This window comes from Sminthopsis crassicaudata, chromosome 3 (assembly GCF_048593235.1).
Source record: "Sminthopsis crassicaudata isolate SCR6 chromosome 3, ASM4859323v1, whole genome shotgun sequence".
Lineage (NCBI taxonomy): Eukaryota > Metazoa > Chordata > Mammalia > Dasyuromorphia > Dasyuridae > Sminthopsis > Sminthopsis crassicaudata.
Window position 1 is genome coordinate 246,044,653 of NC_133619.1, and position 18,031 is coordinate 246,062,683.

General features: G+C 32.2%; 1 protein-coding gene across 2 annotated transcripts in view; it reads left to right on the plus strand.

Moving 5' to 3' along the window:
* The window catches only part of GABRB3 (gamma-aminobutyric acid type A receptor subunit beta3), a 307,324-nt gene that overhangs the window by 248,771 nt on the left and 40,522 nt on the right, over positions 1–18,031 (plus strand). For both annotated transcript variants that reach the window (XM_074300319.1, XM_074300321.1), the window contains 2 exons: positions 1,826–1,908; positions 7,067–7,206. In XM_074300319.1, coding sequence (XP_074156420.1) covers positions 1,826–1,908; positions 7,067–7,206 — 223 coding nt within the window. The remainder of the gene's footprint in view (positions 1–1,825; positions 1,909–7,066; positions 7,207–18,031) is intronic.

Consider the following 18,031-nt stretch of genomic DNA (forward strand, 5'->3'; position numbering starts at 1 on the left):
TAAGTTCCCTGCCTCTGTTCCTCAGGCCGAATGCTTTGTACAGGAATCCCATTTGTCAGGCTAGTCTAAGACTCTCCACGATAAAAGATTAAAAAGCAATCTCTGTCTTGTGTCAGGGTTCCCTCTTTCATGATATATATAATGATATGTACCATTATAAAATGATTATAATTAAATACAGTATGGTGAAAGTTGTATAGAGGCCAGTCTTAGACTTAGAAAGGCCTGGTTTCCAGTGCTGTCTTATTCACAGACTAGATATATGACCCTGGGCATGTCAGTAAACTTCCCATTTCCCCAAGCAAATCTCTAAACTGAAAACTAGAGAGGAAAGGTCAGTCTGCACTTGCAGAAGGCATTTCCATACCAGGGACTTCCTAAAAGATGACAGAAATCTAGACAAAACAATTTATTTATATAGTATTTTTTTAAGTTTGCCAAGTGTTTTTTTTTCCCTCTTATAATAAAGCAGATAATCAAAGTATTATTATCCCATTTTAAAGATGAGCAAACTGAGAAGCAATGAGGTTAAGAGGCTTATACTTGATCACAGGGTTCATTATGTTTGGGAACAACATAAAACAGAATGATTTAATATTTGGGTGACTGAGAAAAAGAAAGGAATTTATTTTAAATTCATTCAAGTGTAAATATGCTAATAACCATTAATCAGTTAATATGTTTATAGCTATTAGTGCCCAAATTAGTGCAATTGAGTTGCAAATTTTATATTAGCTAAATTCTGACAAATGGGACAAATATGAGAATCACCTAAAACCATTTTGGAAAATAGATGTCCCATGACAAATAACTGTGCTGAAATATCAAATAACTTCTTAGTCTCAGCATATTCCCATTCAGCTCTCCTGTCATTGATCCAAACACATAAGAACAAAATATAAATACTAATGGCAAACTTCCTTTTAGAACAAAATAGATGACATGATATTAAGAAGTTCTGAATATATAAGTAGAATCAGAATCCAGATATGAGTGGTGAGTATCTCATCGATAAAATTGATTGAAACAATTATCACTTTGGAAGCAAAAATTGACAATTTAGAGCACACTTTATTTAGAAAATGAATCCATCATGGAGAATTTTGAACATGTTAGAGACCAAAGTAATTACAAAATGATTAGAAGCAGTTCATTAATAAAGAAAATATAATATTATATAGTAAATGAGTACCTTGCTCTTCTCTCACCATTCCCAGGCCTAATACAATGTCTTTTGTTTCTTGTTGAGTCGTTTCAGTTATGTCCAACTCTCTGTGATTCCATTGGGGGTTTTCTTGGCAAAGATACTGGAAAGGTTTGTCATTTCCTTCTTCAGCTCATTCTATAGATAAGGAAATTAAAGTAAATAGGGTTAAGTGACTTGCCCAAGGTCATACAGCTAGTAAGTGTCTGAGGCAGATTTGAACCCAGGTCCTCCCAAATCTAAAACTGGTGTTCTATCCACTATACTGTCCTATAATGAAATATCAGAAAAACTATTAGTTAAAGTGGGAAGAAAACTAATAAATACAGACTTTATATCTGATAATTTAAATTAAAGAGTTTCTAGCAATATACTCAGATTAATAAAAATACTAAATTTCCAAATTAGTTCATTTTCTTAATTCTCCTTAACTTATTCTTTTTAAATATATATTTTAATCTGTTTTAATTCTATAGTTTAGAACATTAAATTTCTGTGGAAGATGTGTCTACCATGAGCTGTAACCTTGTTTTTCAATAAACGGGTTTCACTACTAATAGTAAGATGTTATTGGCCCTAGCAATAAACAATAATATTTTCCTCTCCCTTCTTGTATTGTAGAATTACAACAACAGCCGCATGTATGATGGATCTGAGAAGATATCCCCTGGATGAACAGAACTGCACTCTGGAAATTGAAAGCTGTGTGTACATATCTGTGTTCCCTTTAGTTTTCTTAAGTGGTTCAGGACAGTTTCCCATAGTGCTACCATACTAATTATTTTCCATTCATAGACAGATATAGTTAAAAGTCTCAAAGGAATAGAGAAGGCTTTAATTTCTCTTGAGGCTATTTCTAGGGGGTAGGAAAATGAGGTTGAGAGGTGTTATTAAGCAGTTCTCTATTCAAATCTGATTAGACAGACGATTTGCTTTTCTGAAACATAAGAAAGCTAATGCTCCCCATCTTAATCCACTGAGTTTTATGAGAGCAGACAAATCAATTTGCTTACAAAATGCTGTAAAATGCATGAGTCACATTGCTTTGGATACTCCTGAGATTTAGATGGGGGGGGGGATGGATTACCATTAGGAACTCAACTTCACATATATATATATATATATATATATATATATATATATATGTGTGTGTGTGTGTGTATATATACATGTATATATATACATACATATATATATGTATGTATATATACACATATATATATAGTTTCTGTAGCATAGTAATGTATTGCAACTTAACCATGATTCAGAAATTTTATAATTTATTTTGGAGTGCCTATGTGAGAAGGACAATTTCTGCACTAATAGAAAAAGAAATGGACCCTCTGCTCTGTGTGTCAGAGACTGTTGATTAGCATTATGTAATGCTATTTTTCCCTTTAGTAATTCATAGATAAGGCTACTATTTTGTCCAAACTGATTTAGACTTGAAAATATTAATTCTTAATTGAGGTAAAAAATGTGTGTGATTTTACAATCTAATTTAGTGTGTACTTGAGTGGCAAAGATGCATTTCTATATAAAACAGATTGGAGAAATAATTATTTGGCTCATATAGATATTTTTTATTTTAATTTAAAATAGTAATTGTTTTACTATGTGATCTTGGGAATGTCCTTTAACATCTCTGCTTGCTTGTTTTATGTCAGTGTTTGTATCAAATGACCACTAAGATCAATTCCCAGTCAAAATCTAAGATTCTGAGATCTTAAGGTTATAGAACCTACATTATAGCCCTATAAGATTATAGTCTTTATAGTCTGTACATATTGAGACATTATTGTTGAAAATTCACAGTATAGAAATTAAGTAAAAAACTGCATTTAAAATCTATAATGTCTTCAAGGAAAGTGAAAACCTGATTATACTACTAAGACATTAATTAAATCAAAGCTTCTTAAACTACGGTTTACAACTTCTTATGGTGTTTTATAACAATGTGGGGGGGTCTCAAAACTATGATTTATTATCACTAAATGTTTGATTTGGATATCATTTTATATACATAAATCTGGGGTCTTATAAAAATTTCTCAAGCAAAAAGAGAACCCAAGTGAAAAAATTTTAAGAAGTCCTGATTTAAAAAGTTATATTGATGAACTGAAGTTTGGGGAAGAATAATTAGGGAGTGTCAAAATCACTTCATATAATAATAACAACAGAAAGGATAGTTGTTGTTTAATTGTTTTTGGTTGTTTTTCACTCATATCTGATTCTTTATGACCCTATTTGGGATCTTCTTGGCAAAGATATTGAAGTTGTTTGATATGTCTTCTTCAGCTCATTTTACACAAATGAGAAAAGTGAGGCAAAATAGGATTAAGTGTCCAGTCACACAGCTGGTGGGTCTCTGAGGTCAGATTTGAACTCAGGAAGATGAGACTTCCTAATTCCAAATCTAGCACACTATCCACTGCACCACCTAACCATTCTGATAGAAAGAGCCCTTATGTAGTGTTTTACAATTTACAAAGATTTTTTTATCTGTTTTCTCTTCTTCCTTATCTCAGTTAAAGATAGGTATAGGGATTAGATTTGTGATTTCACAACTATAGAGAACTCTGTCTATAAAAACTGCCCCTGCTCATACAGTTTGGCTTCTTTTCCCCAACTTAAGAATCTTAGAGAACTGCTGGCAAACTGTAACACTCTGAATGCAACCAAAGCAGATTAAAATGTAATTGAGAAATATTTAACAAAATAAATAAACATACAAAAGAACATAGATCACATTAAAATATGGATTTCTAAATCAATATGCTGCCTTCAAGGATCCTGAGGCATCATTTAATAGTGTTTTTTTGTTTGTTTGTTTGTTTTTTTAATTGGAGTTTGAAACAAGTGACAGATTAAGAGATTTGTCCTGTGTTCCACATACCTTGTGTGTCTGAGTGTGAGGCAAGGAGTAAGCAGAAAGGGGTAAGATTTAAATATAGTTATTCCTGCTTCTAAGACCTGCACTCTATTTATTAGGTCATACTACCTTCTCTCTTTTAAAACTCCATAAATAGTAAAAATAGGATTATCACCATTTCAAAGATGAACTAGATGGAAATGTGAAATGATTTTTTTCAGAACCATATAGCTGGCAAATGAAGAGCTGGAGCTAAAGTTTTCAGCTCAGATCTCTGCCTCAAAATTTGGTGTTCTTTCAGTGGAGAAATAATTAAATTTCTATAGATGTAAATATAGGAAAGAAAGTTCAGAAGGAGATGGTGCTATCTTCAGACATTTGAAGGCTTGGATGAAGGGAATTTTTTTTTTTCAAAAATGCTGGTAATAATAGCTAAGCTATACCTGTTTTTTTGTTTGTTTTTGTTTTTTTTTTTTTTGTTTTGTTTTGTTTTGTTGTTGTTGTTGTTGTTGTTGTTGTTGTTGTTGTTTTTCTATTTGGGGAGAGAAGAGAGGAGGAGAAAAGTCAGGGAAGAGCAATATAATATTTGAATTATGCCAGTACCATATTCAAAATTCTAAGAAGAGAAATTTTACTTAAACATAAGGAAAATATAATAACTGAAACTGAAATAATCCATTTCTTTAAGGGGTGAGATTCCCATTATTGAAAGTGTTCAAGAGAATTGATGGCTTTTTGTCAAGAGTATTATAGAGGGTTAAAAGATTTTTACTGAATGGTGCACAGATCAACATGGTTTCTAATGTTCCTTGCAATGTGAAGATTTTTAGGTAATATTTAGGCCATGATCTAGAACTTTTCTATAAAAATAATAAAAATAAATATACACATAAACATACCTTATGCAAAAAATTTAATAACTAAAGAGGCCAAAGAAGCGAGATTACATGTTTTAGTAAATTATAAATGAAGTTTATTCAGGAAAACCTGGTTTTAAATCCTGACTCATACTTACCAACAAAGTACTCTAAGCAAGTAAATTTATCTTTATGGGCCTTATTCTCCTTATCTATAGCATAAGGAAATATGTTTTAAATTGAGGTGTTAATCTGTTTTATATCTTTCATTCCTTTGGCATTGAAGCCTAAGGATCCCTTTCAAGAATAATATTTTTAATTTAATAGAATAAAACACACAGGATCTCAAAAGAACACAAATGAAAATAAAGATTTTTTTTCCCACTGCAAATTTATGGATCTCCTGAAATCTACCCACAGTCTATGAAATTGAGGTAAGGAATCTCTTAAACTAAAACATCCATTTTATCTCTAAAACTTTGCTATAATGATATATCAATTTACCCCAATTCCTCTAAAAAAGTCACCAACAATTGTTTTTTGTTTTTAATTTTTAATATGGGCTTCCTCACTGGTGACAGTTTTGAACTACCAAATTCAATCAATCCTTAGTGAGAAGATGCAGTTTCTTATCACTTATAATAGAATTAACAAAATCCCTATTGATAATTTAGCCTTATCAGAATAATAGGAAACATTCATTCTTATTGGTCCAATTAAGCAATTATCCCTTTTCTTAACCATAGACCATCTTTACCTACTTGAGCTAGTATGAGAAAATGCATTTCCCAACATCCTGAATGTAAAACTTTTAGTCACCCTTTAAAAATCAGTGTTTTAGCCTTCTCAATATGTCAAGAAAATTTAATTATGCTTCAGGTATCTAATAATCTCAAGTTATTAAACATTGCATTGTAGAAAGTCTAAGTATCTTTAGCTTTTGAACTTTTCAGTGTTTTGAGATGTCTCCTGTCTAGAAATGTGCTACTTTTATCCAGTCTTCTTATTCACTACTATTATTAAAGTCAACAGTTCTAAACCTGGGATCAATGAACCTTTTTTTTTTTTTTTTTTTTAATGATAACTATTTCAATTTAATTGATCTCCATTGAAATCTCATGGTTTTTTTTTTTTTCCTATGCATTAAAAATATTATTTTGAGAAGTCTGTAAACTTCATCAGATTGTCAAAAGGATCTATGAAACAAACAAACAAAAAGAAATTAAGAACTCCCATTTTATTTTTGCATAACTTCACATGTGTCTTCTCAATAGGGGGTGCTGATAGGAAGGGGAAGAAGAGAGAGAATCTGGGTAACAATGTTTCACAAAGAAATGTAAAAAAAGTTTCTTTTACATGTAAGTGAGGAAAATTAAAAAAAAATCAAAATATTTTTAAAAACCTATTTTAATTCAGTATCTCCCTAGGAAACTTCCACATAATTCCTCTATCATTTCATCATTTATCTATGGAATATGCACAGATTTAGAAATGGCAATGATCCTGGAGAAGAAATCTAGTTGAATTTCCTTATTTTTCAATAAAGGAAAATTGAACCCAAAAACTGCATCAGTTTAGCCATGGTCACTACAGTGAAAAGTCCAACTGGAATTTATACCCAATTCCTGTGATTCTAAATCCAGTGCTTTCCCCATGATACCAAATTCTATTAGGGCACTTATTCTGAGTCTATTTAATTGCTAATTGCTTCACCCTATTTTTAATATAAAGCAGATAAAAATGGTAATTCAACAAAGCCAAAAGAAAATGTACCATATAAATGAATATATATGCACATAAATTAATCTTATATACTGACAAACTGAATGAATTTTTACTTTAAAAAATAATAGCAAAAGGTGATACAGTGAATAGACTTGAGTTCAAATCTGTCCTCAAACACTTACTAACTGTGTGATTCTGGGCAAGTCACTTCAAGTTGTTTGCCTCAATTTCCTTATTTGCAAAATGAGCAAACCAATTCTGTATCTTTGCCAAGAAAATTCCAAATGTGGTCACAGAATTAGCCATGATAATAACAATAATAAATGACAATAGTATTGAATTTATTTTTTTAACAATTATGTCAGACTAAGACTTAATACCTCTGTTTTTCTGTTTCCTTCTTTGTAGATGGCTATACAACAGATGACATTGAGTTTTATTGGAGAGGTGGGGACAATGCTGTAACAGGTGTGGAAAGGATCGAACTTCCACAATTCTCCATTGTAGAACACAGACTGGTCTCAAAGAATGTTGTCTTTGCCACTGGTAAGTTCTCCCTATATATGTATTTTCTCTTTCATGAAAGATAATATCCTAGATCTGCTCCTGAATGGAAGAATAATAGGGCTGATACCCACCTATAGCCAATTTTCACTTAAATGTGGTTTTCTCACACTAACTCAGATTAGCTAGGTGACTTAGTGGATAGAGCACTGAGCCACAATTCAGGAAGAAATGAGTTCAAAATCCAGCCTCAGAAAGTCATTCACTGGGTGACCCAGGGCAAGTCATTTAACTTCAGTTTACCTTAGTCCAGTGAAAAAGCAAACAACCTCAGTATTTTTGCTAGGAAAACCCCATGGATCATAATAGACAACTACAAGCAACTAGATGGTTTAGTGGGTAGAGTGCCAAATCTTGAGTCAAGAAGATTCATCTTCCTGCATCCAAATCTGGCTTCAGACACTAGCTGATGAACCTAGGCAAGTCACTTACCTTATTTGCCTCAGTTCCTTTACTTTGCAGGAAATGAACAAGAAAAATGGCACTATTCTACCATTCAGCTGTTAATTGATGAAATTTCTATTTGTGCCCTTTCTCTTATTATTTCCAGTTATGGTTTAAATATTACCAGCTTACAGTTTTTTTCTTTTTTTTCAACAAAACTTTTATGCATGAAGTATCAATTCATTAAACTAAAGATGAAGTTAGACTCTCAAGGAAAGTTTCTGTAACTTTAAGAGACTGGGCATAAATATGGCACATGCTGTCAGATTTGTTAATTATCTTGGTTTATTTTGCTGAACTGTTTTTCTGTCTTATTTTTTTTAATTATTACTTAAGATATAGGGAGCATTCAGAAATGAAGTTACATAAAATATTTTAAAGAACATTTTGAAAAATTGATGCTAATATAATTTCTCTACTGATATAGTTATTTAAATAGGGGAATCAATTCTGCCTGTTATTTTGATAGTTGACATTCTTTTGTTTTTCTCCCCTGAATGTGGACATCAGCTTCTGTTCCCCAAAGAGTATTCAAATGTTGAGTAATGTCTACACATTGACAGGCTAGGAAAAGCTTTGTTATCAGTGAATTAATACTCTTTGAAGCATAGAAAGTAAGAAGTAGGCAAGAAGGGAAATAGGTTGCCACATGTGATAAGGATGGGAAAAACATTGAATGTTTACATTGTCAAATTCATGCAAGCAAAGACTTCTCTGATACATTCTAGTTGGCTTTTTTTTTTTTTACATGGAAGAGCTATCAACTATCATATCCTAGTTTTATATGTACAAGTTCTAACCATACTTCCCTAAATAACCATAAACTCAAACCATTTTTAATAAACATTTCTCCACAGTCAATAAAATTCCCTTGTGGTTAACTAAAAAAAAAAGTCAATTATTAAAATGATGGTTTAATCTATTTCATGAACCAAGTTGGATCAGCATATAACCTCCTGAAAACACAAGGGGATTTTGATTGTGAAATAGATCCAACCCATGCCTACCTCTGTCTGAAAAATTGTCATCATTAGGTCATTAGAGTGTACTTAGAGAAGAATTCTTATAGTTTTTTTATGCGGTGTCATCAGAAATATTTTATTAGGTGGTTGTAAATGATGTGAATTCTTTTAAAGAGTAGCTGTAACCAGGGAGGGTTTCATATAACTCAAAAATAACCAATTCGTTCTTCTTTCCATTAATTTCCACCCTCTCCTTCCTTAACTTTAAATATCTGTCATGGTGAAAATAAATATGATAGGTACAGTGGATAGAATGTTGGATGGGGTATTAGGAATACCTGATTCAAATTGGGCTCAGACATTTTTTTTTTTAAAACTTAATCAGTGCAGGGAGCCACTCATATAAAAACTTCTTTTACCCAGTTGGCATATAATATTAGAGAGTTTCCTGGGTTACAGAGGTGATAAGTAACTCAATCAGGTCACATAGTCATCTTGGAAGACGCAGGGCTCAAAATCAGGCTTTCCTGGTTCCAAAGTTGGCTTTCTATCCTCTATGCCTTGCTTCCTTTCCCCTGAATATGACTCCTTAAAATAAGGAAATGGATAAAATCTCCCTATTCTACAACTGTATTTCACTGGGCAAAGAGATAAAGTTTACTATATCATCAAATTCATAGATTCTTTTAATGTTGGGAAACATTTAGTAAATATGATAATATATTATATTTATGTAATATCTTATATTATACAAGGACATTTTCCCTACACAATTTAATTTTATTTAGTTCCATTTAAGAAACATTTAAAAGTCTATTTTGTGCTTTGTATTTACTAGCAACTAGCTAGGAATTTAAAGTAATACATATTTATTTCATATTATATCTGTGCTTTCCATTTTTGTACCTTCCACTAATTTAGATTAAAATACATTTGTGTTTTCATCCATTACTATTGAACTTTTAATAAATCATCAGTGAATCACCACCCAGACTACTGGACAATTTCTAAGCCCCTTACCACAGCCTAGATATCAACACAAATTTAAATTCTCCATGCTCATCTGGTAATAGATCATACAATTCCTTGATGAAGATTTGACATCACTTCTTGGAAGTCATCATCAGAATTATGCTGCATTTATAGTGATATTAATAACTACAATCACAAATATTAGATATTGGGGCTAGAATTTACATCTGATAAATTAGAACAATTTCCTAACCGATATTGAAAGCCATTGTTATTTAATAATAAGACTAAAACATTATTAATTCAAATCTTGTTGCAATTTATAATGGACACAGCAAAAAGTATATCTTATACTTTTCATAAAAATAGTTTTCTAATCAAATAGCAGTACAAATAAGTTGGGAAGGATATATTACTCCCTGAATACATTCCAACCATTTATATATTCATTACAACTTATTCTTCATTTATAGCAAGTTTTTCTAAGATGTTCTGGGCAGGATTTTCATCATAGTAGTGGTGTATATTATAGATCTAGAACCTTAGAGGTCATCTAATACAACTGCTTCATTTTTGAGATGAAGAAACAGGCATGTTAAGGTTAAGTGACTTGCCCAAGATCATAAAAGCAGTCAGATTCAGAAGCAATATTTAAACCCACAGAAGTATTATATATATTCTATCTAACTAGCACAGAACTTTGCACAACATGGATATTTAAGAAATGTTTGACAAATTAATCTGAATTTCCAATTAAAAAAGAATAATAATTGAGATTACTAGCCAGATCATATAAATCAATGCATTTATTAAGTCCCTTCTGTGCACTAGCCATTGTGCTAAGCACTGGAGATAGACAAAACAAAAATAAAAGTAGCCCTGACTAGAGCAGAAGACAAGTATCTACATAAGTACACAAAATACATACATTGTAGTCAAATCCAAGGTCTAATGATCTTTTGCTACTGCAAAGGAGGGCTCCATAAGTTTGGACAATTAGGAAAGGCTTCCTGGGGAAAGTGAAGCCTAATCAGAATCTTGAAAGAAATGGGGTATTCTATGAAGCAGAGGGAAGGAGAGAGTGCATTTTAGGTGCAATAGAAGTCAGTAAAAAGACAAAAGAGATGGGAGACATGAGATGTTAAGTGAGATAATGAAAGAGAAACCCAATATGGTTGGGTCACAGAGTGCAGAAAGTGGAGTCAATTCAAGGATAATTCTAGAAGCAGCTCAAATTGGCTGTTAGAGTTTGTTGTTAAATTTTCAATATGAATATTCATACATCTAAAATCAGCAAATGCTACAAATCAGAGTTTGATCTATTGTTTTGTTGCTTGTCTAGACTGAAGGAAGTGATGAGGGAAATGTTAATAATGTACATTAAATTTTAAAGTGTGTGTGTGTGTGTGTGTGTGTGTGTATTTCCTTTCTGAGGGTTAGGTGTAAAGCATTTACTAGCATACACCTGGGACTAATATATTTTTAAGTTGTTAAGATAATTTAAGGTCAGGTTGTTAATTGTTTTAAAAGCCAAACAGAGGAATTTTTGTTTTATCTAAGATGAAATAGGAAGTCACTGAAGCAGTCATGTAGTCCAGAGAAGCTAAAATTAAACTAAATCCTAAGATATTCAGCTTTTCTTGTAAATGTGTGTGTGTGTGGGGGGGGGATGGACTAGATTTAAGGCAAAAATATTGTTTTGTATAGTTATTTTGTTTTCTTCAGTGAATTTACTAGCATATATTGGGAAAACTACCTTTTTGATTTATTTCAAAATACTTCTATGATATTTGAAGGGAAAAGAAGGAAAAAGAAGGAACCAATGATGAATGATAACGAATAATTCTATTTGCCACATTAAATTATTATCTTTCAGAGACCAGGCATCACATTTATTTTTATCTGCTATTTCAATGAGAAGTCCAAATTGCTATTTTCTATAAATTAGAAGATAATAAACACTGCCTATGGTTAATATGAGCTCTGGTAATGCTCTAGAATCCAATTTGCAAACTCCTACTAGCTTTGGTTTTCAGTGAAATTAATAAAAGACATATACTTTACAGGTTTTGTAACTTCTAGCTTAATGGGCTTTTACATAAAATAATTCTCCAAATATATGCTTTAATAGAAGACTGCAATGAATTAGTATCAAGCATATATATGTATATATATATATATGTATATATATATATATATGTATAGATATATAGCACACATAGAGAACCCACTTATGTGTGTGTGTATACATATAAATGAATGTGTATTTCTTCTCCAGGAAGTTCTTCCCCCTAGCCTATCCTTTAAAACAACTAGAACCTAAAAATTAGAAGAGACTTTATAGGTTATTTAGCCCATATTTCTACCCAACCACAACAGAAGCAAAATTCCTATGCACTGAGCTAACAGAAACCAGTATATTGCTTCTACAAAGAAGACATTCAGGTCCAGGGTCCATAATGGAGTTCAATTGTCATATCTTTCTGATGTCCTATTTTGAGGAAGCTCCCTTTCCATGCTCAGAATTTCTTCTTTGGGGACCTAGATTCCTCTTGGGCTATAATGGTTTCACATTCACAGCAAGGAGAGTATCTACTTGACTCCTTTGGTATTATTTTTAGAGCCTATGTCACATCTTTAAAAAAAAAAAAATCCTCAGTGGTGTGTAATCTTTATCTTTGTGGGATGTATTTGATTCTTTCAACTAGAAATTATTCTGATCCAAGTTTGTGAAGTGAAGTGAAATGTGAAAAACTGAGTGAAACACAAGTGAAAAATACAGGTAATTGATCCAAGTAGTATTGTTCTGTTTTGTTTTATCTTTGTATTGTGAAAACAATGTGACAAAAAATACTGAAAATATTGATATGGTAGCTCCTAAGCTAGCTACAAAGATGTTCTCAAAGATGATATAATTAGTGATAACATTGCTAAAATGAATGCATACACTCCAGTGAGATTACTTTGAAAATCAATGCTCATTCAAATATAAAATATTGTCAGAATTTAAGCTTCATGAAGGGAGAGTTTATCTAACTTTGTCATTTTATCCCAAGTATGTAGGAAAGTGTTAGAAGCATAATAGGCACTTATAAAATAATTGTAGATTTTCTGATGGTATTCCTATTTTTTAAAATAATTACTTTCTAAAATCATGGTTAATATAATCCAGAGTTCAAAAAGAGGAATATTTTATGGATATGGAGCTATGGAATTCTTACTATTCAATTTATGAAGTTACACATTCTTAAAAGTGCAGTGAACATCAAGAAATTATCAAAATGAATCTATATCAGAGAAGGCATATCCTCTACAACATCCCTGACAACCTCCATTCCAATTTGGAACAGAGACACTTTTGAAGAGTTCCATTAAGCAGTTCATTCTTTCATTGCTATGAGATCTGCCTCTCTGGAACTTCCATCTGATGTGTCTTGATATGTCTGAGATAATTTCTTTTAATATTAGTGCTATTAAATTTTATAAATTGCAATTCCAACAAGACTTCAGATACAGTTTTATTTTCTTTAGCCCTACCAATAGGTGTCTAATTGGAGGAGACTTCATAAATGTCCATACTTTATTTTAGAGATCACCTGGTTCAAGGAGTGTAACCTTTTTTTGTGTCATAGACTCCTTTGACTATCTGGTGAAATCTCTGGAACTCTTCTCAAGATAATTTTTTTTAAATTCATAGTTGAAAGAAATGCTAAATTTTAGTTAGGAATTATGGACTCTCTTCCTTATTTTCATCCCCATAAATCTATTCAGAGACCCAGTTTAAGAACACTCAATCTATTTGTAATGCTTTTACTTCATAAATTAGGAAGCCCATAGAAATCAACTCTCTTGCTGAAAGTAATACAGATAGGTAGTAGGAAAGTCAGAAAAAGAATCCACATTTTCTGATTTCTGATCTAATGGTCTTTCTACTATCCCATTTGGGGAATAAGGAAGAGACTGTGAATTGTATTATTATATGGAACAACTGACAAATTAGATGAATGAATGAAGCATTTATTAAGTGCTTAATATGTACAAAGCACTGTATTTTATGCTAGGGATGCCCTTAGAAAAATAAGGCAGTCCCTGCTTTCAAGGAGTTCACATTCCAATAAAACAACACATATGGAAGGTTTCATCAAGTCAGATGAAAAAAAATCCCATGGCTCTTCACATGCAGTGGCAAAGCAGATGGTAATGCTTTTCTTGAATGTCATCTCCATTGCTAAAATCATATCAGTTTCTGATACTGAATCATTTGACAATATCAAGAAACGTAGTGACAGGGGTTTTATTTTCTAGCAATCTGCATTTTCCCTAAGTTTGTTCTCCTAGACACTGAGCTGGAACATTACTATCCTGAAAGTTCTTGTGTTCAGGATACTGGGTTGTATCTGTCAGAGTCCAAAGAGAATGGTGGTCAAAGGCATAGTGTTGTTTTGATTTGCTTCTCATCTTTCTCCTTCCAGTTCCCCTGGCTTGCTTGCCCTCTGAGTGGCAGTTGGTTGACATTTGGCAGTGATGGCTTTTCCACATGAGTTGCTTTCCTGGATAATGTCTATGTAGGCTGAGCTAGAAAGCAGGACTCGTTTTCTGGGGAAAGTTCCCACTCCTATGTTTTTTGTGCCTAACTGCCTATTGGTGGCATTTGGTCTGCAGCAATTGTTGGTGATAATGAGTAAAGTAGCCTTCTCCACAATAATTTCTCCCCTCAATGATGGCAACAAGGGCTGGATTGGAAGCAGGTTTGGTGGCAGATACCTTTGTTTTGGTCTGACAGAAGAATTTAGGAATATGTCCAGAATTTTGCTTAAGTCCATTACTTTGGTTCAGCATCTACCTTGGCATCATCAAATATCTGCATTGGCACATTCACATTAAAGCTTCTGCAAATTTCTCTTGACATTTTGAAACAGGCTTTAATGCACTAATGCACTGCGGTATCAATTTCACAGTAGCAGCCTTAACGCAGCTCTATCATAAAGCATTAACTTCTGCCAATGGAAACTTTGCTAAGTTTTCTGTGCAGTTCTGGGATGTGTGCATCAATGCATTCTATCCTGACAGTGCTTTTAGGAGGTGATGCTATTCAATACTCTGAACTGTTTTTTTGTAGTTTTTTTTTTTTTTTTCTCAGAGTACTTAATGATAATTCTTATTTGTTTAGAACTTGAAAGTTGCAAAACAATTTTCTTGTAATGATTCTGGGCTGTGAGATAGGAAATTTAAATAATGTTACATACATATTACAAGTGGGGAAACTGAAACCAGGGAGAATAATTGGCATTCTGAAGTCACAGAGCTAACCATGCCTGAGACTTCTAATTCCAAGGCCAATGTTTTTCCTCTATACTAATTTATCTCAGTTCTAAACTCTTTTTTAACTGGCACTGATTTTTGTACCTATTTTATTATTGTCTAAACAAGAAGTTATTGTTATTTAGACTTCTGTTTATGAATATCTTAGGGTGCCTGCCATAGGATACCTAGAGGAACACTCAGAGAAAAATATTTTAGGGATAGTGATACTTCAACACATATCCCTTAACATACAGAGCTTCTCTACTATGATACTCTCTTACAACATTGTTGCAGGGCTTTTTTTGTTTGTTTGTTTTTGTTTTTGTTGTGTTTTGTTTTTGTTTTTGTTTTTTATTCTTATCGCTTTTAGTATCTTTAAGTCTAACTGAAAATTTCCAGGGGTGAAAGCATTTTTGAAATGAGAAGCACTCCTGGTGATACAAGATCCAAAATGATCACTGAAATCTCTGTGTTTTCCCTCCATACTAAACTCAATAGTCAACTACAGTGTGATCTCAAAACACAAAAGAAATTATCTTGATCTTTAACTATATAAATGGGAACATGATATCTAGAAAATAGAGATGAGAATCCTGCTCTTCTCCATTAGGGTAAAAACCAAACTGGAATATTTTGTCCACTTTTGCATACCAAATTTTATAAAGGACATTGATAAGTTGGAACAGAATCAGAAAAGAACCAACAGGATGATATGATGTGAAAACAGGAGATCCTGTCAAATGAAGATTCAGCTAAAAGAGCAAGGAATAATAAAAGATTTTAGGGAGGGGTGTATGAGAGGGAGTTATCATAAAGAAAAAGGATTAAATAATAAAAATAACAATTATAATAATATATAATATATAATAATATTATGATAATAATAACAACAATAATAACAATTACTATTATTATTGCCTCAGAGGAGAAATATAGAAATAATATATGAATCCTGAAAAAAAATCTTAGTAGAAAGTAAAAAAAAGAAAAATAATTCAAAACTATACAGAAGTAGTAGGAAGATGTCAGGGCATAGTGTTTTCTTCTTTCAATGACAATCTTCACATGAAACTATGAATGGGCACTTGTCTGGAATTGTGTAGAAGCCATTCTAAGTAAGGTATAGGATGGATTAGATGATGTCTGAAGTCCTTTTCAGTCTTAAAGATAGTTAGATATGCTAAATAATTTCATAATAAATTATCTCATTTGATTCTTTTAAAAATCCAGGTGGGGACAGAGGGAAGTAGGTATAGATATTATCCCCATTTTACAATTGAAGTAACTGAGGCAATGAGAAGTTATGTGACTTATCCAGGATCACAGAGAGAGCTGGTAAATGTCTAAGGCCACTTATTCAGGACTTCCTGAATCTGAGCCAAGCCTTCCCCCAAGTGTGCCACCTAATGTTTTGAGGTTATGTAATTCTGGGGATTTTCTTCCTTATTTATCAATAGCACATTATCCCTGCAATATGGAATAGAACCTAACATGCTTTAACAGGCAGACATCTGTGTATTTGTTCTTTAATAGTTCAACACAAAATTTATTCTGTAGAGCAGATAATTTTCTATTTGCTTTCTTTTTATATGTCGTTCATGAGAAATTGAGGGTGGGGGTCACTAAAAGAATTAACAATGAAGTCCTTGATGTGAAGATGTTTACTGGAATATTTCCCATAAGAAGGTGTGTCTCAAAGGAATTCTAAAATGGATGGCTTAGCTCATGAGGATCTGGAGTATATTTGAGATATACATAATAAAAAAAAAAAAAAAAAAAGGTTACAAATCTTTTCTCTTTCTTCAAGCGTGCAAACTAAAATCCAGTGGAATCGCTGGGGATACAGAAAAGAAAATTTGAGAAAACAAAGCCATTATACATGGTTTGATCTCATAAATACATAACAAAATGATATTTATTTATTCATCAGAAATATTTTGAGCCCCTAGGATGTGTAAGTTCCTATGTTGATCACTTGGGGGATGGGGTTAGTTACAAAAATGAGTAAGACCTAATCAAGTATTTTATAACATGGTAGGGAAAACAGAACAAAGTATAATAAATAAGACATAAGACAGAATAAAATAACACCAATTCATAGTATTTTTATTCGACAAAAAAGTTTTATAAACAGCAGTCAATAAACTTATGTTTATCACTGAGAATATGAAGAAAGGCAATAGAAAAGTTCTGCTCTCAAGGAGTTCCCAGTCTAATGGAAGAAACAACATATAAACAATTATCTACAACCAACATCATATAGACAAGATAAATTGGAGATAATTAAGCTAGGGGAAGCACTATAATTAAAGGGAATTAAGAAAATCTATTTGAAAAAGTTGGGATTTCAGCCAAGATTTGAAAAAAGTCAAGAAATCTAGAAGAGACAAAGAAAGAGGACATTTCTTGCATGGAGGACAATCTAGATTCAAGAGATGAAGAATGTCTTGTTAGAGAATAATGAGGAAGCCGGTTAGCAAAAATAAAGATGTATATTCAGGAAATAATATATAGTTTGGTTCGACCTAAGGAAAATATCTAAGAAATAGGAGAAATAACTCTGTATACTGGAGCTAGGACCAGATCATAAAGGACTTTGATTGTTATACACAGGAATTTGGATTTTATTTGGTAGATGGTAAAGATTTATAAATAAAGATGACCAAACAATTGGATGACATGAGTCAAATTCTTCTTTAGAGAAATTAATCTGGCAATGGGATATAGAAGGGAAAGAAGTGAGGTGTGGAAAGACCAGTTAGGATTAATTTTATACTGATGAAAAAGAATGGGAGCCTAAATTAGGCTGACAGCAATAGAAGTGAAAAGAGAGATATGGATATGGGACACATTTTGAAAGTGAAATATATAGAATATGATGAGGAAAAAAATCAAATAATGGTAGTACCATTAATAGAAAATGTAAAATCATAAAGAGAACTGGATTCTGCAGAGAATATAAGCAGCTTAGATTTTCACATATTTAGGTTGTTCAGCAAATATTCAAATGGAGGTGCTCAAGAATGTGCTGGAACCAGTTCAAATAGTAATGAGGGTGAATTATTAAATTCTGTGAGTATTTATACCTAGAAAATGGGTGTTAAAAATCAAAGCCTTCTTTGTTATT